Source organism: Mytilus edulis, chromosome 3 (assembly GCF_963676685.1).
Source record: "Mytilus edulis chromosome 3, xbMytEdul2.2, whole genome shotgun sequence".
Taxonomy (NCBI): Eukaryota; Metazoa; Mollusca; class Bivalvia; order Mytilida; family Mytilidae; genus Mytilus; species Mytilus edulis.
Window position 1 is genome coordinate 52,333,397 of NC_092346.1, and position 24,553 is coordinate 52,357,949.

Here is a 24,553-nt window from a genome sequence, read left to right on the forward strand (position 1 = left end):
CATATTTCCCTAGTGCAGCAAAAGTGTTAATGAAATAAATTTAACTTATCTAAATAATTTAGAGATGCGGAGTAGATAGCAATTAGACCGCAACCTAGCGACAAAAATAATCAACACCTAGAGATCTCTGTACAGTGATCAACCATAGCATTAATAGCCCAATGCCAAGTTTTTATTTTTTAAGCTGTGAATAAATTTATAAAAAGAAACTATCAAAGATATGCCATCAAAACAAATTGTTATAATATATACGAGACTTATAATGGTTTACTTTTTTTTAATTGTTATTTGGATGGAGAGTTGTCTCATTGGCACTCACACCACATGTACATCTTCCTATATCTACTAAGAAAAAAAACACAAATATTTTACATAGGACAATCACATTCTCAATTATGGGCTTTAACATTGATATGTGGTGAGTCAATCTTGTATTTTTTGGAATAACACCAGTTAATGGATCTTACATTTTTGTCAGTGGGTGAATACACCTTATCGCTTATCCCGGCTGACCCGGCCGCTTGAACTTTTGACGCATACAACAATCACTTTTCCATTGTGGCGTCAGATATTTTGTTTTTGTGACGTCAAAAATTTACGGGAACCTGTGTGATATCCAGTAATGGCGGACAAATAGCGATAAGGTGTATAATTACACTAACAATTTCAACTCCAACTTACTACATGTATCATTATAAAGAGGCTGAGCATGTCAAGTACAAATGTATAAAGGATGAGTGTAGATATATATATCAACAGCAGGCTTATTTATTTCTGAATGCACTTTTGTCAATTTTGTTACAGTCTTTTGTTGAGATGTATTGTAGTTATGCCATATTTGTGTTTAGAAACTGATTTTGAAATACATAGTAAAAGTATGATACATGAGTGGTGGCTTTCCATTTTGACTTAATTTGTTTATTGTAGATTAAAACAAGAGGATAGCGGTGAGGATGATCAAACAGAACAGAAAAATGAACAAGAAGAAACAGATTCTCCATTTAAAGTTCGACCTTCACCAGTAAGTCTTCAAAAGATAGTTTATGACAACGATTGGAATGTTACCATGGTTACATTTTGACAATTTGATAAAATTTATATTTTATAAAGAGAGACAAATCAGATTATGGTCTCTTCTTAAAAAAAAATGTCCAGCTAAACAACATTAGTAAATTGTTTTAAACAAACAAACAAAAACTCAATTGAACAGAAAGAAATTTTTTGACTTTTTTTTTTAAATGATTTGTGTCATAATTTTTTTTTTATCCAGTTTCAGTACATTTTATTAAGTATATGTATGCATAGTTGATGTAAGATGAATAGTTGTGATATTTATAATTTGAATTTGAATGGGAAACTCTGTCAGACTGGTTTAATCAAAATAACAGCATACATGTATATATATCTATGAATGATGGATTTTCTTTCAGAGACCAGGGCCTGGAGAACACCCATTACAGTTTAACTACGCAATATGGTTTTCTCGGAAATCGCAAGGAAAATCTTCTGCAAGTTATGATCAGAATTTAAAGTTAGTTGGGACATTTGCATCAGTAAGTTAACATCTTTAAAACAATGCAGCACTATTTTACTGCTATTATTGTAGGTATTGGCGTATAAAATAATCATTACCATATTAATAGAAATACCTAGATTTATTTTCAGCAGTATGAAAATAAGGACATCAGTGTTTTCCTTTTTTCACTAAGGTAAGGTGGGTGTTTTAAAAAAATAACTTGCAACCGGGTGGGTTTTTTTTTAAATGTCCAACCTTTTTTAATTTACTGTGGGTGCACGTGGGGGTCACAGAAATAAAGATTAGTATAATATTCACATTTTATGGAGTTGAACAAACATAAATAGAGGTAGTCATATAAATGTCCAATATTCTTTGATTTTATTTTTTCAAAAATTTATCTCTTTTATCTCTTCTTTCATTTACAATTTTATGCATCAGCATGGATTTAAGGCCTTTCGATCCAGGTTTCTGTTCTGTTTCTTGCTTTTGTGCCGTATTTTTGGCACAAAGAACAGTAGTATCCTTCCTCTGTGACTATAAGTCATTTGAAGTCTTGCTCATATTTGTCTTCACTTGCGTGTCTTTTCCGTTGTTTGGTTGATTTTTTTTCAATTTCCACAACTTCAACGTTACTATCAATTTTATTTAACTTATTTGGTCTAGTATTTTCTTTATCATCATCGTCATCTTCCTTTCTTTTCCCCCCGATTGATTAATGAAAACATTGAAATTTGACGATTGGACGCCATCTTTGTCAATGAAAACAAGGCGGGATTAGTTTTCAAATTTTAACGGTACGGAACCGAAAAAAATCCGGATTTTGAAAAAAAAGCCGACCACCTCCTAAAATTGAAAGGTGGTCGGCTTTCAAAAGAAGGTGGTTGGCACACCCTGCTTAAATGCCGAATGGAAAACACTGGACATGTGGTAATTGCCTATGAGACAACAATCAACCAGGGAACAAAGGATGAGTTTGTAAATAACTATAGGTCACCATATCCTGTAGGAAGCTATAAAAAGGCCCTGGCATGACATAGTTGTGAAATCAACATTGCATTGAATAGCATCCAATTCACAGTTTGGCTATCCAACAATAGCTAATAATTAATTTTGATCCTCTGGAACTCTATTTATAAATAAACATAGGGTTCTGGATATACATGCATGTATGCAGCATCAGATCACATATATATATATTTATCTTACCTCCTACAGATTTATGGGGAGATGATTGGTTAATGGACTACACGTGATGACTATGTCATGTACATGTTATTATTTTGTACAGGTTATTACTTGTACAAACATTTTATACAAGTAATTACTTGTATGAGGCTATCATACAAGTTATTACCTGTACAAATTAAATTGTACAAGTAATTACTCGTACAATTTTTACTGAGAAAAAGATAATAACTTGTACAAATCATTATTCTACCTTGGCCTATTTGATGTTCTCAACAAATCCTTTCCCTTTAAACAAATAATACAAATAACTTATGAGTAAGACCTAAAGGTATGCACTTTCAACATATGTGTGCTTTTTGCTTAACAAATATATGAGCAAAATTTCAAAAAAGTCAAACCAAGGTGAAAAGATGCAAAACAGTGCAAGAGAAAAATAAAATATGATTAAATAATTAACGTGTGGCATGACAGTAAATATTCTAACAATTCTGTATTCTCACACATAAGATACAGAGAGAAAAAATTCAGATAGAGGATTTGACATTGTTGGACATACTACAGAACTCTGAGGTTAACGTCATGAAATCAGTACAACTGCTATCTAAAAGTGGTGACCAAGGCCTTGTTCACTGCAGTTATCGGGATGGCTGTAAGACAGGCACATATAATAGCAAAATATTGAGCTTATTGTGTAATTTCAGATGTCCTGCTTACTTGTCTTATTATTTGATCTATTAGGCTTTACTTTTGTCTCCAATATATAATATTGCATATGCAACTTTTTATCATGATTTATGTTTGAAAATAAATGGTAGAAGGGTTTTATTTTATTTTTGCTTTTAATGACTTTGTCATTATGAACCAGTAGTCCGTAATTTCGTGGCAACAAGCTGTTTAGCTGAAATTGCTCAAGGTGTCATGTTATCTTATGTTATTACTTTGCGTCTGTCTTTATTTTGTAATCTTCTAAAAAACGAAAAATAATACTAATACACACTTAAAAATAAGAAAAGAAAAATGGAGTTTACATTTTAAAAATACATACACTGAATAATATCTACTATGCAAAACTTAACAAACAAACAAATAAATAAGAGAAAATAGTAAAAGAAAAAAGAATACCTCACAATTGACGAAAAAAATCCTTGACTTACAAACCCAAAGATAGGAGTTTTTTTAAGAAAACATTTAAGTCAAAAGAAGCAACAAACATAACTCAAAGATAATGTGTTGTACAAGTTGTTATCTTTTTCTCAACAAAAATTGTACAAGTCATTACTGGTACAATCATATTTGTACAAGTAATACCCATCATACAAGTAATTACTCGTACAAAGTTTTTGTACGAGTAATAACCTGTACAAAATAATAAAATGTACACAACAACTATATATATTTGTCATAGGATGTCATAAAAAAAATATATAGTTAGTTACCATATAGAGTAAGCAACCATATTGGGTTAGTAAGGAGTTATTATACCCCATGCAACGAAGTTGAGGAGGGTATAATGTTTTTGACCCGTCCGTCCGTCAGTCCGTCAGTCCTGTTTCTTGTCATCGCAACTCCTCTCAAACCACACAACAGAATTTCACGAAACCTTTTCAGATAATAAGGACATACTATGTAGTTGTGCATATCGACAGGAAATTGCGATTCAATTTTTTTTCTAGGAGTTACGCCCCTTTGAACTTATTTACTTTAATGTACTACTGCAACAGTTTGTCATCGCAACTCCTCTCAAACCACACAACAGAATTTCACGAAACCTTTTCAGATAATAAGGACATACTATGTAGTTGTGCATATTGACGGGAAATTGAGATTCAATTTTTTTTCTAGGAGTTACGCCCCTTTGAACTTATTTACTTAAATGTACTACTGCAACAGTTTGTCATCGCAACTCCTCTCAAACCACACAACAGAATTTCACGAAACCTTTTCAGATAATAAGGACAAATGGAAGTAGGCTCTTAAACATGTTAAAACAATTAATCACTTTGATAGGCCGCTAGTTTAAACTTTACCACATGACAGACAGTCTGTAAGATAAATTCATTCTAAGGTGTCCTGTGACCTAATACGATATATATGGAGTCAGTAACTTCCTTATGGTGATTCAAGCTTCCGTTTCACCCCATATGGAATTTACTGTTAGACCCCATACATATCGTATCAGTTCACTAACACACCCTGTAACTAATAATATCCCCAGTTGTGTCAAACTTGGTATTGACACCAGCACTCACACTGAAAATTAATATCAAAACTAAGAGTTTATTGTCAGTCTACAGTACATGATTATATACACTTATGTTAATGAAAACCAAATGCTCAACATGTTTTAGGACATCTGATTCAAAAAGGACTGATTCAGTATAACATAAAGCATTATCATACCTTATAAGCCATGTCTAAAATGTGTTTCAGATATAATAACTATCATTTCTTTAAACTGCTGCAGTGTATTTAAAGCTTCAAGTTCTTTGGAAGTTAATGAGCATATAATTGAATTGTTTAAACCTTTTTGTCTCTTGTTTGTAGGTAGAACAGTTTTGGGGTATTTACAGTCATCTCGTCAGACCCAGTGATCTCACAGGACATTGTGATTTTCATCTTTTTAAAGAAGGAATAAGACCAATGTGGGAGGTAAGAATTTATATAACCCGGTAATTTGACTAAAGAAAGAAAAAAGGTATGCTGACATTTGAAAGTTTTAAAAAAAAATTATAATATAATACATGTACATGTACTAGTATAAAATTTTAGTTATAGCCATATACCTTTCTCATACAGCTAGAATTTTACATCAATCATAGGTCAACCTTGTTTAGATTAATTAAATTTATATGCTGATTTTGGTGCTTATATAAAAACTGCAATAAATACCAGTAGTAAAAAAAATACATAGATTTTTGTAAATGTTCAACTAGTTTTAGGACCTACACATAGAGAGCACATGCAAGTACCAAAAAAATACCTTGATGTTTGTTTTTATGTGAATGTTTATTTGGTACTTGCATGTTTTGATTATACACTTATCTAATATTACTCACAAATATGTGTCAAAATACACAATTTAGTAAAGGCTTGTAGTAAAAGCCATTAAAAATATTGGTGAATTCAAAAAAAATAAATTAGAAATTCATAAATTACCATGTCTGTAGTTCTTTAGTTTACAAGGCTGATAAGCCCTTCTCATTTAGATAGCTCATATTTTGAATACAATTTTTTTTTAGGACAGTGCAAATAATAAAGGTGGAAAATGGATTGTTAGATTAAAGAAAGGATTAGGATCCCGATGTTGGGAGAATTTAATTCTTGCCATGTTAGGAGAACAATTTATGGTTGGAGAAGAAATATGTGGTGCAGTGATCTCAATTAGATATCAGGTAAATTACAATTAGAATATAGATAATTATAGAATATAATTGGTCATCTCATAGAGATTGATTTTATGGCATGAGCTGGTACGGTAAATGTGGGAAAAGCATTAAGTTGAGATGACCAATGATAATCTGTTTATTGCTATTTTACCTATAACAACGTTGTTTATTTCCTTGACAACTGCATGTACGCCCTTAGTTTCTATGATAATTTGTAAAGTAGTGATAAAAGTGATTATAGATTTAAACACAAATTTACCAACTACATCTCTATAAATAAGAAGATGTTATACGAATATGCCAATAAAACAAATCCAAACCAAATCACAATGTATAAAAAGTTAACAATTATACATGTAGGTCAAAGTACCTTTATGGCTTTCAACACCGAGCATTGGCTCACTCAGAACAGCAAGCTATAAAAATTATTTCACAAACCCACCATAAATGATGTAGTAGCATAGATAAAGAAGAACTTGTTCTTTTACAGACCATTTAAAAAAAGATCAGTTTGCTTACATGTTGTATAAAAATCATTAGAGAAACAGATCACACCACTGTATCTAGTGCAATACAATAGTGCAACAGTGATCGGGAAGGACGAGCGCCCTGCGCCTATAACGCATATTGACCAGAAATGGCGCATAGAGTGACAAATGTAAGCACCCACGTGGCGCACGATATTTTTCACATCATTTCGAAACGTTTAGATATTGTCAAATGGATTTCTGATCGTGTTACATGTAGGTGCCGCCATGTGTGTGTACACAACTGTATAATGTTCCTCCAATCATAGGAGCACCTATATATTTTTGGGACGTCTTGGATGTTTTCCTATGGTAATAGAACCATGCGGTTTAACGTCTCGGGTGTTTTCCTATTGTAATAATAGAACCATGCGGTCTAACTGATAACCAAAAAAATGTAATTAACCATCATTCATGATATAATTTTTTATAAACAATTTTAAATTTGTGAAATTTGGCTATTACAGATGAGATTTAACTCTAATAATAATCTTTTAATTTAGTTTAGCTTGCTATTATTTCGATTGAAAACCCTGAAGCCTTTTTATGAATATAGTTTTTGTCTCCATAAAAGGTGCTTAACTGTCCTTGTCATTTTTTGGTCTTTGGCTCGTTTTGACATTTTGTTCAGCGAATTATTGTTTTGTTCTATCAATTAATGGTACTCTCTACTGCTAATCTTGTCATCGTGATGAAGTAATAATACTAATACAAGAAGTGCAGAGGAAGTGCCTGAAATGTCCTCTAATACGGAACGTCTGGAATAAGTATGGTATCGACGAAGACCCAAATTTAATGTTAAAAAAAACCAACCATGACCATGAACAAGCCAAGGCAACAGTACCAGTTTAAACATTGTAAATACAGGTTATCTTTAATATTGTCCGTTTTTGAAGAAGTTATGGTATATTCATTGAAAATACAGAATCACAGGAACAATATCCATGATATTATTTTAAATCATATAGGTAATAACCAACACCTCTTTGCCAAAAAATAAGGATACTTTTTAATTTTTTTACAGAAGTCAATTCAAATGGCCCACTCATTTGACAACATGGCCCTTTATTTTTTAAAATGGCCCATTGAATTTATTTTTGAGGGGCCCTGGGCCCATAGTGAAAAAAACCTTCCAGATCACTGGTGCAACTCTCAACAGTTTTAAAAATGTTTGAAAATCAACTTCTCTAAATGAGAGGTATTGTATTATACTAGATGCAGTGGTGAATTCTATATAACTCTTGAGTAAAGATTGTATAAATGAACAAGTTATTTCAGTGTCATATACAAATAACAATTTTATTAACTGGTATGTTGGTTATTGGATAAATAATTTCAAAAGAATTATGAAAAAAAAGACATTACAATACTGATTTAATCCTAAAAAAGATTGAGACAGGAATTATTTGGGTTTTTAGTCATTTACATACCTTGATTACATTTTTGTATTATCAATTTCTTCATAAATTAGAGTTAATTATGTTACCCATTGTAGTATTATAAGTTATCTACGTTCATATCTGTAGATATGGATATTTTAACACCCTAAAGTATTCAAGTACACCCTGAGGCGCAGAAAGACCACATTTTGAAGCATTTATGTTTAATTTGATGATGATCTATGATGACTATCTTTTGCAGGAAGATATTTTAGCATTATGGAATAGGACTGCCTGTGACCAAGTAACTACATCAAGAATCAGAGACACATTAAAACGAATACTTAATTTACCTCCTAACACAATCATGGAATATAAAACACATAATGATAGCATAAAGTAAGTAGACATCTGAGGATGAAGTAGAATCTTTGCATGCAAGATTATTAGTTAAGCCTTTCAGACCAAATTTGTATTACAAATACATAAAAATATACAAAATTTTCAGCAATTTTTAGAAGCAATTAATAATCATTGGGATCAATTGTTTTTACCAGAGTTATTCCCCTTATAATATAAATGATATGGAAAATTGCATTGATTGTCCTTCTTGTAAACATTACTTGTTGAATTTTCAACAATTTTATAAGAACCCCAAAAATATTCAGGTAGTGAAATTTTTGTCATTGCACTGAACAAAGATGGAAAGTTGTAAATATATATGCTTGTATGACCACACAGTTTACTCTGTATTCTCTAGATATATCTGGTGTATTTGTCAACCTGTCCACTGGATAATTGAAGTCGATTCTTTTATCTTATATATTAAGTTCAATCAAAGATATTTGTCTTTGTAATCTTGTTTGATATGCAACATTCTACTTTATTATTAACCAGATGCTCCGCAGGGCGTAGCTTTATACAACCGCAGAGGTTGAACCCTGAACGGTTAGGGCAAGTATGGACACAACATTCAAGCTGGATTCAGCTCTAAATTTGGATTGTGATTAAATAGTTGACACAGCATAGGTTTCTGACACAGAATGAATGTGTTCTAATGAACTTAAAATTTTTGTTTCTCTTAGAGCAATTCACTATGCTGTTGAATATTAATCCTTTCAAAAAAATGTTTGAAGAAATTTTCTTTTTTATTTATGAAATTTCAAATGAGAAAAATTGAACCCAATTTTTTTAATCACATCCCCCTTTCCCTTATTCCAAAACTAATCTCATTTAAAATTTCTAATGGAGTTTGCAACAATAACTACTTATTTAAATACATCATAAAATATTAAGATGTAAAAAAACTGCTTGTTATCACTGAATGGTAAAGATTATTTTAATTTATCAGTTGGTAGTAAAAAGTGAATATACATTGTATATTGTATATAACAAAGATTTAAGTTGATTCTGGACAAAGAAAGATAACTCCAATTAAAAAAAAATCTTGCTATTGCACAATATTTTGCAATTAGATATTTCTTGCTTACTATTCTGGACAAAGAAAGATAACTCTAATTAAAAAAAAATTGATATTTCACAATATTGTGCAATTAGATATTTCTTGCCATTGCGCAATACTGTGCAATTGAAAAGACTTGCTATTGCACAATACTTAATATAATAATTTTAGATCCTGATTTGGACCAACTTGAAAACTGGGCCCATAATAAAAAATCTAAGTACATTTTTGGATTCAGCATATCAAAGAACTTCAAGATTTCAATTTTTTATAAAATCAGACTAAGTTTAATTTTGGACCCTTTGGACTTTAGTGTAGACCAATTTGAAAACAGGACCAAAAATGAAGAATCTACATACACAGTTAGATTTGGTATATCAAAGAACCCCATTTATTCAATTTTTGATGAAATCAAACAAAGTTTAATTTTGGACCCCGATTTGGACCAACTTGAAAATTGGGCCAATAATCAAGAATCTAAGTACATTTTTTGATTCAGCATATCAAAGAACCTAACTGATTCATTTTTTGTCAAAATCAAACTAAGTTTAATTTTGGACCCTTTGGACCTTAATGTAGACCAATTTGAAAACGGGACCAAAAGTTAAGAATCTACATACACAGTCATGACAGTTAGATTCAGCATATCAAAGAACCCCAATTATTCAATTTTGATGAAATCAAACAAAAGTTTAATTTTGGACCCTTTGGGCCCCTTATTATGTTGGGACCAAAACTCCCAAAATCAAACCCAACCTTTCTTTTATGGTCATAAACCTTGTGTTTAAATTTCATAGATTTCTATTTACTTATACTAACGTTATGGTGCGAAAACCAAGAAAAATGCTTATTTGGGTCCCTTTTTGGCCCCTAATTCCTAAACTGTTGGGACCTAAACTCCCAAAATCAATACCAATCTTCCTTTTGTAGTCATTAACATTGTGTTTAAATTTCATTGATTTCTATTTACTTAAACTAATGTTATTGTGCGAAAACCAAGAATAATGCTTATTTGGGCCCTTTTTTGGCCCCTAATTCCTAAACTGTTGAGACCAAAACTCCCAAAATCAATCCCAACCGTTCTTTTGTGGTCATAAACCTTGTGTCAAAATTTCATAGATTTCTATTAACTTAAACTAAAGTTATAGTGCGAAAACCAAGAAAATGCTTATTTGGGCCCTTTTTGGCCCCTAATTCCTAAAATGTTGGGACCAAAACTCCCAAAATCAATACCAACCTTCCTTTTGTGGTCATAAACCTTGTGTTAAAATTTCATAGATTTCCATTCACTTTTACTAAAGTTAGAGTGCGAAAACTAAAAGTATTCGGACGACGGACGACGACGCAGACGCCAACGTGATAGCAATATACGACGAAAATTTTTTCAAAATTTGCGGTCGTATAATAACATTATAGTGTGTTATGACTCGCAGGGTCTGTATACTGTTCAATACATCTTTAACTCATATTCCTTAACGTTTCCTCATCTAAAATTGCATTTTAATTTGTATTTTTCAGAGACAACTCCAGTTTTAGAAATACAGATATCTTCATGAGGTGACAGTGAATTTTTAAACAAAAAATTAACGAACAGATTTTAGACATTTTAACAGAATAGTGACAAATGTTTTAAGAATGGCACATAGGCAGTTTTGTGATACAAATTTTATGCTGTTAACGTTAAAGAATGGATTTTGGACAATATAAAATAATGTAAATGTTGAGAAATACTCATCATACATGCATTAGCTGTTAATTGTGACTAATAGTTGTACAGTAAAAAGGCAGAAGTGTTCATTTATATTTATATAAAATAACTTTGAGAGAATACTCTATGTTGTATTAATTATCAGTAAAGTATTTTTACATCCATGTGTGATGAGAAGATTTGGTATACTGTGTAATTATGTAAAATTGTTTGCTAAATAGATTGAAAATATCAGTGACTTATTTTAGTCTTTCAACCGAGATATATGATTGTAGGTCTCTTACTATGAAACAAAATTGCATCCTTGCACAAAAGTATGTGATCTTATCTCACTTGTATGAGATCTGAACTCAGGCATACATGTATAATTTAATTGTAGTTTATGACGCTTCAAGTCTTTACACTTTATATATGCCATGGTATAAGGTTATGGGAAATTGTTGCAGACATGCAGGTGGATATTGACACAATTGTTACTCGTATAGTTGTCTCAATTAATAGATCATTGTAAATTGTTTACACATAATTTATTAAAAAAAAAGAGCCCTTCTGAATGTATGTTTTTTCAGATTTGTTATTCAAGATTTATAGGAATTTTAAAATCAACTAGTTCAGGCTTGTATCTAAATAATTCAAGCTCCAAGAATTTAAGAAATGTTTGGTTCCATGAAGACAAGGTCCATTTCAATTTAAACGATACTTAGGTTTGAAGCATAGTTTGCAGACTTAAATCTTTCAAAATAGCTCTTCGCATAAAAAGTTGGTTTGTTTTTAATATTGGATTTTTGCATGTACAATTTCCTAACTGGCTTTCTAAATTTTTCTGAATTTTCTCCAAGAGATGTGGGACTTTATTTGTCATAATACATATTATTTTTGGTGCCATCTTTAGCAGAGAATAAGGTTTTTCTTAAATGTCATTTTATGAAATTTTGTAAAACCTAACATCATGTAAATCCTCCTCCCTTTTCATTATTTTAATATTCTGAGATTTGTTGTTCTAGCTGTATGCTTTTAAAAGTGGCATATTGTGAATTCTTGACAGCTGATTATTTGCATAATTCAAACCATGAAAATGCGATAACAATCAACATGACTACATTTATGAATTATCATAAAAAATGTGATATTTTACATAGTCTATTTTAAATAAAAGGATAACACTTTTTATTTTATTTATTATTCAGTTAGAATAAAACTGATTGGGCTGTCATTAAATACAATACACATGTCTTACCTTCAAACAAGAACAGCAAAATAGATTTCTGTCCCACAACTCTTCTTTTTTACAGCTACTACTTAATATGGCTGCTCAGTCATAAGTAAGGTAAAAGCTCAAGATATTCTATATTAGTAATGATTTCGTTCATTTCTGGAAGGTGGTAATGATTATATTTTTCTTCAAATCCCTTGTTTTTAGCTTAAACTAAGATATGCATAATGGCTTGTTCCAAAGCTGAGACAATTCCTCATATGTTATATTGTGAAAGGAAAAACATTCACGAGGGTCAACCCAGTAACGGTATTTAAATTCTTTGGAGATGAACTGTCTTCTTGAATAAAAAAAAATGGCTTTTATAATAGAAAAACAAAAGAATATGGGGTATCCTTCCATGAGACAAAATCAGTACCTGCATTAAGCAAAAGAACAACACTTAATTGCTGCTCTTCATTTCAGTCACAATGAGGTCTTCAATATGGAACCAAAAAAATTATCACCTTATTGCAAGTTTAAGACAGCTCCCAGCACCTACTTGAGAGGAATTCTTTGCTAAAACACTTGATATTTATGTAATTGTACGTACCAATACCCAATAATGCCACACAATATTAAAATATCTTGAAAACTTGAACAGATTGGTATAAACTAAATACATTGAAATAATTAACATGATATGACACCAAAACATGATGATTTGAATGTGATAGAGTCTGGCACTTGTGGGCCCCTTGTTCATTGAACTGGTAGTGATGTCAATATGACACTAGTCAAGCCATGCCCAGTTGTTGTGTGGAATCTCAATTGTTCAGGTGGTGGGTATTTTGGTTTATTTCTTCACATTTTAAACTTTTTGTATAGAAGGGAATTTAAGGTTTATGTACCCTTCTGTAGCCATTTTTGTACGAACTTTTCAAACTTCAATTGTATCAAAACTACAGATATTATGAATAATAGAGATAGGCCATTTTGTACATATTCCAAGGGGAAACTTGATGCAAAGCATTATTTTTTACTGTTCCATTGCATTTAATAATTTTTTACTTGGTTATCATGTGTAAAATCATACAAGTGTTCGGTAAACAGGAAGTTGTCGAGTGATGAATCTGAAAACGCATCACACGGTATAGCTGACTTATATAAATCCTGAAACCAAATTTCAGAAATCCTTGTATTGTAGTTCCTGAGAAAAATGTGACGAAAATTTTCAACTTGGCTATCATGTGTAAAATCATACAAGTGTTCGGTAAACAGGAAGTTGTCGAGTGATGAATCTGAAAACGCATCACACAGTATAGCTGACTTATATAAATCCTGAAACCAAATTTCAGAAATCCTTGTATTGTAGTTCCTGAGAAAAACAGGAAGTTGTCGAGTGATGAATCTGAAAACGCATCACACGGTATAGCTGACTTATATAAATCCTGAAACCAAATTTCAGAAATCCTTGTATTGTAGTTCCTGAGAAAAATGTGACGAAAATTTTCAACTTGGCTATCATGTGTAAAATCATACAAGTGTTCGGTAAACAGGAAGTTGTCGAGTGATGAATCTGAAAACGCATCACACGGTATAGCTGACTTATATAAATCCTGAAACTAAATTTCAGAAATCCTTGTATTGTAGTTCCTGAGAAAAATGTGACGAAAATTTTCAACTTGGCTATCATGTGTAAAATCAGACAAGTGTTCGGTAAACAGGAAGTTGTCAAGTGATGAATCTGAAAACGCATCACACGGTATGGCTGACATATATAAATGTTGATACCAAATTACAGAAAGGGTGGATGTGTAGTTCCTGAGAAAAATGTGACGAAAGTTTCATGGGACGGACTGACTGACGGACTGACGGACTGATGGACGGACGGACTGACGGACGGACTGACAGACAGAGGTAAAACAGTATACCCCCCCAAAGCGGGGGTATAATTAGTCAATTTCTATCAGCTTGTTAAGATAAGTATATACTCAGCAAAATCTCCATAAATAAATCTTTAAATTATATATACATTGTGCATACATAAAACATTTTCATGTACACTTGATGAATAAAAAAGATTAGTTTACAGAAGAACATGAAACAAAAAAGTTTTTTTTTTTTTTTTAAATTCCTCTAGATAAGGATAAAACTAGAAGTCTTACTGGTAATATTGCCAGACCTGACATACATGTATACTGTTGATTCAAACATTATAATAATATTAAGATGTTTTTTAATGCAAATAAATACTACATAATCAGCTAGTTTGTAATAATTACATATCACATTTTCATTTGTGATTTTCCTCCATAATTTAAAAAAAAATGGTTTAATAAGACTTCACATTTTTACAAATGGTCAAAGATTTGCAATAATAAATTCATGCATTAATTTTGAATTTGACAATAGTTATGTTAATATATGATTTTAACTTGCATGGTTTCAGGAAATAGACTATCAAATCATGTTCATTTCATGCACAATACAACTAAAATTTATTTTGTCAGGAGCTATTCAACTTTCTTATAAATTTTAGTTGATGAATCAGAGGAATATTTAATATTATCTAGGAACTACATAAACATGATAAATAACCTTTTTATTTTCCAAGAACTGACTTACAACTTTAAATCAAAAGCAAAATTTATAATTTAAACAGTTTTGCCAGAATCTTGATTAAATTTCCTCTAGTTCAAAATTCAAAATAGTAACATTTGGAGATTGATCAGCTATGGCAATTTTCTGAGAACCATCCAAAACAAATGGTTTCATCCAGTTAATTTTTCCAACATGTTGAATCTCAGCTATTTTAGCTGCTTCAGACACAGATTCATTTCTAACGTCCTCCCCATTTGTATGTCCATTTGAAGTTGCGTCTCCATTTGTAGCTGACTCTGTTTCTACCTGGTCTGCCTTTTCTAAATCCCATATACAAATGCTACAATCATTACCACCAGAAATTAACTTTTTATTTGACAGAAAGTGTACTTGAGATGTTCCTTGTGAATGAGCATGAAGACTATACAGTTCTCTAATATTTTTTCTTGAAATGTCAAAAACTGCTACATGTCCATTTTCTAAGGCTGCTGCTAAGTAATGACCATCTAATGATGCTGCAAGGTTATGAACAAGGGGAGGATTAAACATATAAGCATCACCTTCAGCATTGACGCTCTGCAATTCTTGCATGTTAAACTGATCCACACATTTTGGGCGAGAAAAATCCCAGTGGATTAATTTCGAGTCTAGGCCACCAGTGATTATCTCCCATGGTTTACGTGGTCGGAAACAAGCAGTAGAACAAATGTTTGTATGCTTTGATCGCAGTGTCTTGAATACTTTTTTGTCATATAAATCAACTATTTTTATCTCCCCTGAATCATCACATGCTGCTAAATATTTTTCTTTCTCATCCAATACAATCTGATTGATCTCTTCCTGATTAAATTCAAAACAATCAACTGGCTCGTCCAAGTTCTTAATGTCATAGATTTTAATTTTTTCATCAAAGGAAACATATAAGATATTTTCTTTCTCTTTAGAGAAACAAACAGATGTACAACCAGTGTCAGTATTTTCTATCTTTTTAAGAAGTGATCCATCTAATTTCCAAATACAAAGTTCACCATTTTCACTTCCACTTGCAAGAAAGGATGCTGTCTTATCAATGTCAACACAAAGAACAGATGCAGTATGACCTCCTGTTAATGTTGCTGTCATTCTGAAAATAGAAAAATATAGCAAAGATGTGAAGTTGATTACATTGCTTCTAAGTCATTTGATCTTGAATAGAAAGTTGTCTCATTGGCAACCATACCACATATTCTTGTTCTTATATAGTTAAATCATGATATTATCTAGATTTACATTGTTATTAAATTAAAAATATTTCATATTTAAGTTGAAAATTTTCAAATGAAAATTTTTCAAGAAATCAGTTATACATGTATATATAAATTGTCTTATAAATGTATTTCTAATTCAAGTTTGAACTCAAAAGACAGACTTGCATGACATAATCATATATACATGCATACAAATGTATCATTACTCTCAGAATTTCAGATTTTTAACTGGATTTTCTAAGTAACATTAGGTTCAGACCAGTGGGTGGGCATTCAGCTGCCAAACAGTCTCTGTTCATTTACATGAAAACACTTGGAAGAAATTTTTCTGATTTAGATATGCTGTTTCCTGTGACAAAATGAAAGTAAAGTTCAATTTTCACAATTTCAGCTTTTGTTGTTGTTCAGTTATATAGCCCTTTCCCAAGAATTCATTTTTTGATGAATTAATCCATATATATATATTGTTGTCTGCTCTATGGTCGGGTTGTTGTCGCTTTGACACATTCCCTATTTCCTTTCTCTATTTTATAATATTAGTCCAGTCAAACTAAGATTTAACCTCAAACTAATTGCAACACAAACTGTTTTAGTTCTAATCGATAGCATTAGGCCATTTATATACACAGAAAAAAGTCCCATAAAATCTAACTTGAGGAAAACTCAAAATCAGCATTTTCATTTTCCTATGGAAATTAACTTGGAAGGGGAGATAATGCTTGCAAAAATAAGTCTTTTTTGGTCATTTTTTTGTTGTTTTTTTGAAATTTATGTAAAGTATGATACTTTGATGGGGTTATAAGTTTGTATTTGACTGAATTATATAATCTTCTGCTCATGAAATGTACAAAACCGAAGTGTTATGGGTAGTTTTATTATTTTCATTCATTTTTCATGAAAGAAATTGCAAATTTGAAGCTTTGTAACCATTTTGAAAAAATAATGTGAAAATTTGGTATTGTTTATATCTGCATATTATATTTTTTTCAGCAACTTACTTATCTAAAGGAAATTTAAACCACAAAAAAGAAGAATACATGCTTAATTATTTTTATTAAATTTGAGATTTTTTACCTTGACATGTTGAAAAATTCAATAAATGGTGGACTAATGAATTGCGAAATCTAGATTATAGCTTGATAAAATATATGAAAACACCTTTAGAGTTGTTTGATTTAAGACCGCTAGAAAATACATTCTGATGAATAAAAGTGGTAAAGTTATAATTTTGTATCAATTTTTATTGATATTTCTGCCCTTTTTGCAAGAGTTATCTCCCTTTTCAATGCAAATCTCCATAGGAATTTTAAATGGTTATTTTTTCAATCATTCTCAAGTTAGATTTAATGGGACTTTTTTCTGTGTATATTTGGGGTATAATGCTAAAGATTAAAACTTTAAAATCTTCTGTTGCAATTACTTTCCGGTTAGGGTCAAATGTATGCTAGATTGACTGGACTATATATATATATATCTGTACAAAGCAAAATAATTCATTGTATTTCTGATAAATGACATTTTGGATTTTCTTTTTCTTTTCTTCGGTAAACTTTTTGGAGAATTTTGTGGCTGGTTTGTTTTTATACGACCGCAAAAATTAAAAATTTTTTGGTCGTATATTGGTATCACGTTGGCGTCGTCATCGGCGGCGGCGGCCAAATACTTTTGGTTTTCGCACTGTAACTTTAGTATAAGTCAATAGAAATCTATGAAATTTAAACACAAGGTTTATAACCATAAAAGGAAGGTTGGGATTGATTTCGAAAGTTTTGGTCCCAACGAATTAGGGGCCAAAAGGGGCCAAAATTAAACTTTGTTTGATTTCATCAAAAATTGAATCCTTGGGGTTCTTTGATATGCTGAATCTAACCGTGTATTTTGATTCTTAATTTTTGGTCCAGTTTTCAAATTTGTCTACATTAAGGTCCAAAGGGTCCAAAATTAAACTTAGTTTGATTTTAACAAAAATTGAATTCTTGGGGTTCTTTGATATGCTCAATCTAAACATGTACTTAGTTTTTTTCATCTTCGCTAGCCAAGGGTTACGATCCACTCCCGCTCTCTTCACCCTTGGCGGATTGAGATAATATTTCGGAGACATAAGGTAAGGATTTTTATTGGTTGCAGTAGAAACTCGCTGCATCCAATCAAAAAGCGCCTATAACATGATCACGTGTAAATGTAGAAAGTGTTTGTAAACAATTGCCACGTTTTTATTGTGCAACAAGTCTTTACATCACTAAACATACGACTATATTTAGTGACAACTTGAATGTTTTTAATCAACTAATAGAAGTTCCAGTGTATGTTTCATGCACAAATGCGTGAATGTTGACGTATATTTTTGTTTCCGGCTTTACCAAGTGTGTAGAATCTAGACGCTACCGTGTTTTTACCTCCAAATTGAAGAATGCAAGTGCTACCATTGGTCAAGAATAATGTATTTGGAATGGGCGTGACTTTAATCTTCCGATAGATGGCACAACATTGATATCCCAAATGTTGGCTCAATCTGCCAAGGGTGAAGAGAGCGGGAGTGGATCGTAACCCTTGGCTAGCGAAGATGAGGTTTTTTATTATGGGCCTAGTTTTCAAGTTGGTCCAAATTGGGGTCCAAAATTAAACTTTGTTTGATTTCAACAAAAATTCAATATATGACAGTGTTCTAGGATTTTTTTGGCACCTTGACTTACCACGGGTAAGATCAATAAAAAAATTACTTACCCACATCTAAAAGTTAAATCCGCCAACGTTTATGTCCCGATTTAAGCACCAGTTATCAATCCGGATTTTCCGATTTTACCGACACCGTGACCGACTTTTAGAATGATAGGAGAAGAATGTGGTCTCTTTTGCGCTTGATTACACCTAGTAAACGAGTGCTTGAATAAAAGCGCCGATAGACATCGACAAAATCTTCGATCTTTTATCAAAGTTTTTTCTCGTGATTTAATAAAAATAAAAAGCAGATATGGGAAAATTGAAGAGGACCGGGAAATTTCAAGAGTTTTTCGGCTTCCCCGAACTTGAAAATTGACTTACCACCGGGTGACAAAGGCTAAAAAATGACTTACCCGTTGTCCTAATCCACTTACCCCGGGTAACGGGTAATGGGAATCCTAGAACACTGAATATGGGGTTCTTCAACATGCTGAATGGAAAAATGCATTTAGATTTTTAATATTTAGGACCGGTTATCAAATTGGTTCACATTGAGGTCTAAAGGGTCCAAAATTGAACTTTATTTGATTTCATCAAAAATTGAATTCTTGGGGTTCTTTGATATGATGAATCTAACCATTATTTAGATTTTGGATATTGGAATACCACAAAGGGATGGTAAGAATTGTCTTTGGGAGTTATGGCTCAAACTGTTAAGGAATAAGGTGCAAAAAAGGGGGGAAAAGGGTTTCCAGGTTAATAGACAATTACTTAAGTACAAAACATAATTTAAAAGCAGTGTAAGGTTGGTAATTGAAACTCATTTTAATATCTCACCTAAACTGCTCTTAAATTATGTATATATTGGAAATTTTCCAAAAACTTTATTATTAATAAATTCCATTGGAAATTTGTCAAAATAAAATGTTGCATTGGAGTTATCTTTCTTTGTCCAGAATAGTAGTTAAATTAATTTAAATCATGATTGTATGACATTTTATATTTTATGATGTATTCAAATGAGTAGTTATTGTTGAAAACTCCATAAGAAATTTGAATTGAGATCATTTTTGGAATAAGGGAAAGGGGGAGGTGAAAAAAATTGGTGGGGTTCAATTTTTCTTATTTCAGATTTCAGAAATGAAAAAGAAAATTTCTTCAAATATCAAAGGATAAATATTCAACAGCATACTGAATTGCTCAAAAGCAAAAAAAACATTTAAAGTTCAATAGACCACATTCATTCTGTGTCAGAAACCTATGCTGTGTCAACTATTTAATCACAATCCAAATTATAGCTGTATCCAGTTTGAATGTTGTGTCCATACTAGCCCCAACCGTTCAGGGTCGACATCTGCGGTTGTATAAAGCTGCGCCCTGCGGAGCATCTGGTTTATTCTGTATAAACTAATTTTCTGAATGCTATATATATAATTGGTTTTTTTATGTAGTGAACTCTTTTAATCAGATAATATTTTCTAATTTTATTATTGCATATATTTCCCCATTTTTTATCTTAACTAGAACACACCCGTGATATCGCGGGTCCGTGACTGAATTAAAGTATATAACTATGCGCAAGCCTTATCTCAGTATTAGTACTGTCATATCTGATAAAGTCATGCCGATTATAAGATACACAATTTTTCTGCTTTCAAATCTTTCTGTTTGAACCCGTCGAACTGGAAATTATCAATTATTGGTAATATTAATTATTTGGAAAACAAAGGTCCTGGAATGGAGTATTTTTTAATCAACAGCATTGTCCTATATTAGTTATAAATAAAGTTGAATTCTTTGATTTGCTGTTTTACGTCATGCCCACTAACAAATTGAAACTTATTTTTAGTCCAGATTTTTAGTATTCGTATTGTTATCTTAGAAAGTCTTACGGATTAAAATACTACAATAGGTAACAATTTGACAATTTAGTAGTGACAACCCTGTGATTATGACCCGTGTACATACCTAAGCATATTAATTCTGAATACACCGTTTGGTGGTGCGCCTGTCAGATGCGGAACGTACAGATAAGGTAATAGGTAACAGGTGATTATACTATTGGTATCGGTATTGGACTCGACCCGGAACTTCCTAATTATTGGCAATATTAATTACGTGGAAAACAAAAGGGCCTGGAGTGGTGTAATTTTTAATCTACACCTTTGTACTATATTAGTTGTATATAAAGTTGATTTCTTTGATTCGTCGTTTTTACGTGATGACGGCTGACAAATTGGACCTCGTAATTTTAGTATTATAGATTTTTAAATGATAACTGAAAAATATCAACAACAAAAAAACATGTCAATATGTCTTGGTCACAATGTTACTGGAGGCCAAAATGTCCAAAAAGGTGCAGACAGTGTTGACAAAGTGTCTTGTTTCTTGGTGCTTTATATATTTAGTCCAAATAATTATGATGTCTTGTAAGGCTACTTTACATGTTTGCTTTGATGCAGGCATCAAAAGACTAGGTGCTATTAGAGGTCAATTGGGGTATGTACCTTCATGATGAATAACAGTAAAATTTCTTGGCAAATGATGTTAACATTACTTTTTTGGTGCATCACGATAAATGTTACACTTTAGACAACAACAAAAATGCTTGACTTTGACCATGTTGACGCATCACAATAAACTTTTACCTAAAATGACTGTAACGATCATTATTTGAGACCTCAGATGAATCAGGATAAGGATAATTAACAATCACAGTAAAGTTTTGACCAATTTCCAATGGAACACATCAATATAAAATAATGTGACCCTTCTTAATTTCTAATAAGAGTTCAATAAAAACTATTACAGCTAATTTCCTAATGCATGTAGAACAAAAATTTGGTTAGCTTGCTTGCTTGGTTTTTATATTGTACAATCATTAGAATAACACCAAATTAAATTCAAATACAATATATACAGGTTAAACGGGAGCGTAGCTGTAATCTGACACCCCGATATTCCGACAGTCCAGTAGTCCAACAGTCCGATAGTCCGACAGTCCAATAGTCCGTTAATCCGACAATCCGATGGTCCAACACGAAGCCGTGCTGCTGCAAAGGATGATTGTCTTCTTAAAAGCGTATTAGCATTCTGCTGAAATGCGAGCAGTGTTTAAAATTTAAAAAGTGGAATGCATTGAAATGGGATATAAATTAAATCCCTTCTTGAGGGAGGGCAATAGTGGGTCCGTTAACATGTTAACAACACCTCGATTTTGGCAAAAACAGTTAACAAAAAATGCAGAAATGCTGATAACAGTTAACAAAGTGGGTTGAAAACAGTTAACAGCTTAAATTGATCTCAGATAACAGTTAACAACACCTTGAAAAAGGCCATAATAGGTTAACACAAAAAGGTATTGCCCCCTCTTCTTGTTTGAACAATTAATATTAGATTCCTTATATCATCATGTCGATGTTGATAACAAGAATGTCTGTTTACATACATTTTGTACATGCGCAAGCGCATGCATGTAACCAGGAGCACATATATTGTTAAATATACTGTTCCAAGATGTAACGACACGTATAATCTGGTTGAATGTGATATGTCACAAGTATTAGATGTATGCTTTTATATCTCAGGGGTTTCGCCCCGAAGATATGAAACGACTACTTCGGATAGAATATAAACATAGAAGTATCAATATTTTTTTTATCTTTTCTTTAGTTTTCTAAAAAGAGCAATTAGATTTGATAAAATAAGAATAGTGTCATTATCTCAAATTTCAGTCAAGATGCAAAACCACTTTCAGAACGGTTTCATAGTTAATGATTTGGAATGAAATCTTAACTTAAATTGCCTCTATTTATAATACCTTATCATTGCTCTAGCTTGTATGGCAATATAAACCGCTTTACTATCTAGTATTTTTTTGGTTTACTGATTGCCAAAACCTGAACTCTTTGCTGATAAAGGATAACACTTATATGTAAATTATTATAAGGACCTGAGCATCCCTAGTCATAGAATCATCACGACATGACACCAATTATGTGAAAAAGATTGGAATGAAGATAGGCAATGACATGAAGACAGTACGCAGACAAAGCAGATAGCGGTTAAGACCTATGACTGCAGTGCTGAAGTTTTAAAAATGACAGCACGAAATAAGAAAGGCACTTTAAGGGGCACTAGCTACAAGATATATAAAAAATCTAAAGTTTGATTTTTTTCTGTTCAATCAATAATGAAAGTCAAATAGTGAAATAACAATACTGACTGATTTGTTAATTTTCTGTGTGAAAAAATATACCAATTTACAACCGTTCCATGTTTATATAGGAATACTTTTCAGAGACAAGTGACCGTGCGTCGGGCTGTGGGATTATAGGACTGTCGGACTATTGGGCTGTCGGATTAAGGTTCATCATAAGGAATTGAAAAATATGGCCGTGTTTACACCTCCAAAATTACTATGAGTACAGACAAACTGGTACATCCAGGAAAGTTTTAAGGCATGGCAGGAACTAGATATATAAAAGTTATATGAAGTCTACGTTTCAGAAAATTAAAAACTTACCTGGATTTTGATGTTCATTTTTTTCCAGTCTGCAGAAGATAGCAAAATAAACAAACACCCGAGTTTCATTTGATACGGTCCACTCAGTTACACAGTTTAAACCTGTTAAATCACCTATTGTTTACAGGTGTCTATTGTCCATCTATTGTCCATTTAAATCAATACTACTCACAACATTGATTATATGAGGGGAGCTTCTCAATCGTTTTCACTACTTAGTTAATTTTTGCACCTTCTGCAGGAACGAAAAAAAATGGATAGCAAAATCTAGAAAAGTTTATAATTTTCTGAAACATAAAATGCGTTTAAAATTTACATATCTAGTTCCTGCCATCCCTTAAAACTGTTGCAGGTGTATAGGTTAGTCTGTACTCAGAGTAAAATTCGGGGTGTAAATACGGCCATTTTAGCCAAAAGGTTATGATGAACCTTAAAGGACTGTCCGACTATCGGACTGTCGGATTATGGGACTGTCGGATTATAGGTCTGACCCCTGTTAAAATATGCCTATATATATATATTGTTTAAAGATGTCAATCTTTTATTTACAAAGCTTGTATTAACAATTATACAAACAAAGCAAGCAAGCCAAACAAAGTTTTACTTTGCAAGCATTATGAAATCAGCTGTAAACAAAATTGACATATATGATTGACCTTCCATAGTGGTTTAGTACCACAGGCACTTGTTTCTATCCATACGAAGGTCGACTATATATTTATATGGATAGTCGACCTTCGTATGGAGATATATTTATATGGATAGTCGACCTTCGTATGGATAGAAACAAGTGCCTGTGCTTAGTACCATGATTTATAATTTTTTAGTGGTCTCCTAAAAGTTTTAACTGACCTATTCATAACATAAACTTTAAAATGTAAATTATGCAAAAAATTCAAAGTCAATTTACAATTACTGAGGGGTGGGTCATATATGAATATGTGCTGATACAGAACATATTTTTGCATACTTTAAAAATGTTGGTGCCTCATGTCATCCCTTTCGTATGCTTTTCGTGGGTTTTCTATACTTTACATTACATTTTGAGAAAAACACTTAGTTTTTCAGATAATCCGAATGAAAACTGGATCGACTGATTAAGCTTGTGTTTGCCTTTACCAAAGAGTTGACGGAAATAAGTAAAAATATAGTTTA

At 31.9% G+C, this 24,553-nt stretch overlaps 2 protein-coding genes across 4 annotated transcripts in view; one reads left to right on the plus strand and one right to left on the minus strand.

Annotated features, from left to right (window-relative positions):
* The window catches only part of LOC139516787 (eukaryotic translation initiation factor 4E type 2-like), a 14,031-nt gene extending 1,694 nt beyond the window's left edge, over window positions 1-12,337 (plus strand). For both annotated transcript variants that reach the window (XM_071307092.1, XM_071307093.1), the window contains exons 2-7: window positions 928-1,021; window positions 1,431-1,553; window positions 5,252-5,356; window positions 5,947-6,099; window positions 8,262-8,398; window positions 10,980-12,337. In XM_071307092.1, coding sequence (XP_071163193.1) covers window positions 928-1,021; window positions 1,431-1,553; window positions 5,252-5,356; window positions 5,947-6,099; window positions 8,262-8,398; window positions 10,980-11,022 — 655 coding nt within the window. In that variant the 3' untranslated portion in view covers window positions 11,023-12,337. The remainder of the gene's footprint in view (window positions 1-927; window positions 1,022-1,430; window positions 1,554-5,251; window positions 5,357-5,946; window positions 6,100-8,261; window positions 8,399-10,979) is intronic.
* Window positions 12,338-14,341: 2,004 nt separating this feature from the next.
* On the minus strand, window positions 14,342-24,488 carry LOC139516788 (WD repeat-containing protein 53-like). Of its 2 annotated transcripts, none has more exons than XM_071307094.1 (2): window positions 24,369-24,488; window positions 14,342-16,088 (listed from the first exon to the last, which is right to left on the minus strand). In XM_071307094.1, exon 2 carries the CDS (start codon window positions 16,085-16,087, stop codon window positions 15,044-15,046), a length of 1,044 nt encoding a protein of 347 aa, XP_071163195.1. In that variant the 5' UTR covers window position 16,088; window positions 24,369-24,488; the 3' UTR covers window positions 14,342-15,043. The 2 variants fall into 2 exon arrangements, with proteins under 2 accessions (XP_071163195.1, XP_071163196.1); XM_071307095.1 differs by lacking the exon at window positions 24,369-24,488 and adding an exon at window positions 21,522-21,545.
* Between the last annotated feature and the right edge of the window lie 65 nt (window positions 24,489-24,553).

Coding starts and splice junctions, on each gene's coding strand:
- LOC139516788 (XM_071307094.1), bottom strand. CDS start 16,087: ATGACAGCAACATTAACAGGAGGTCATACTGCATCTGTTCTTTGTGTT.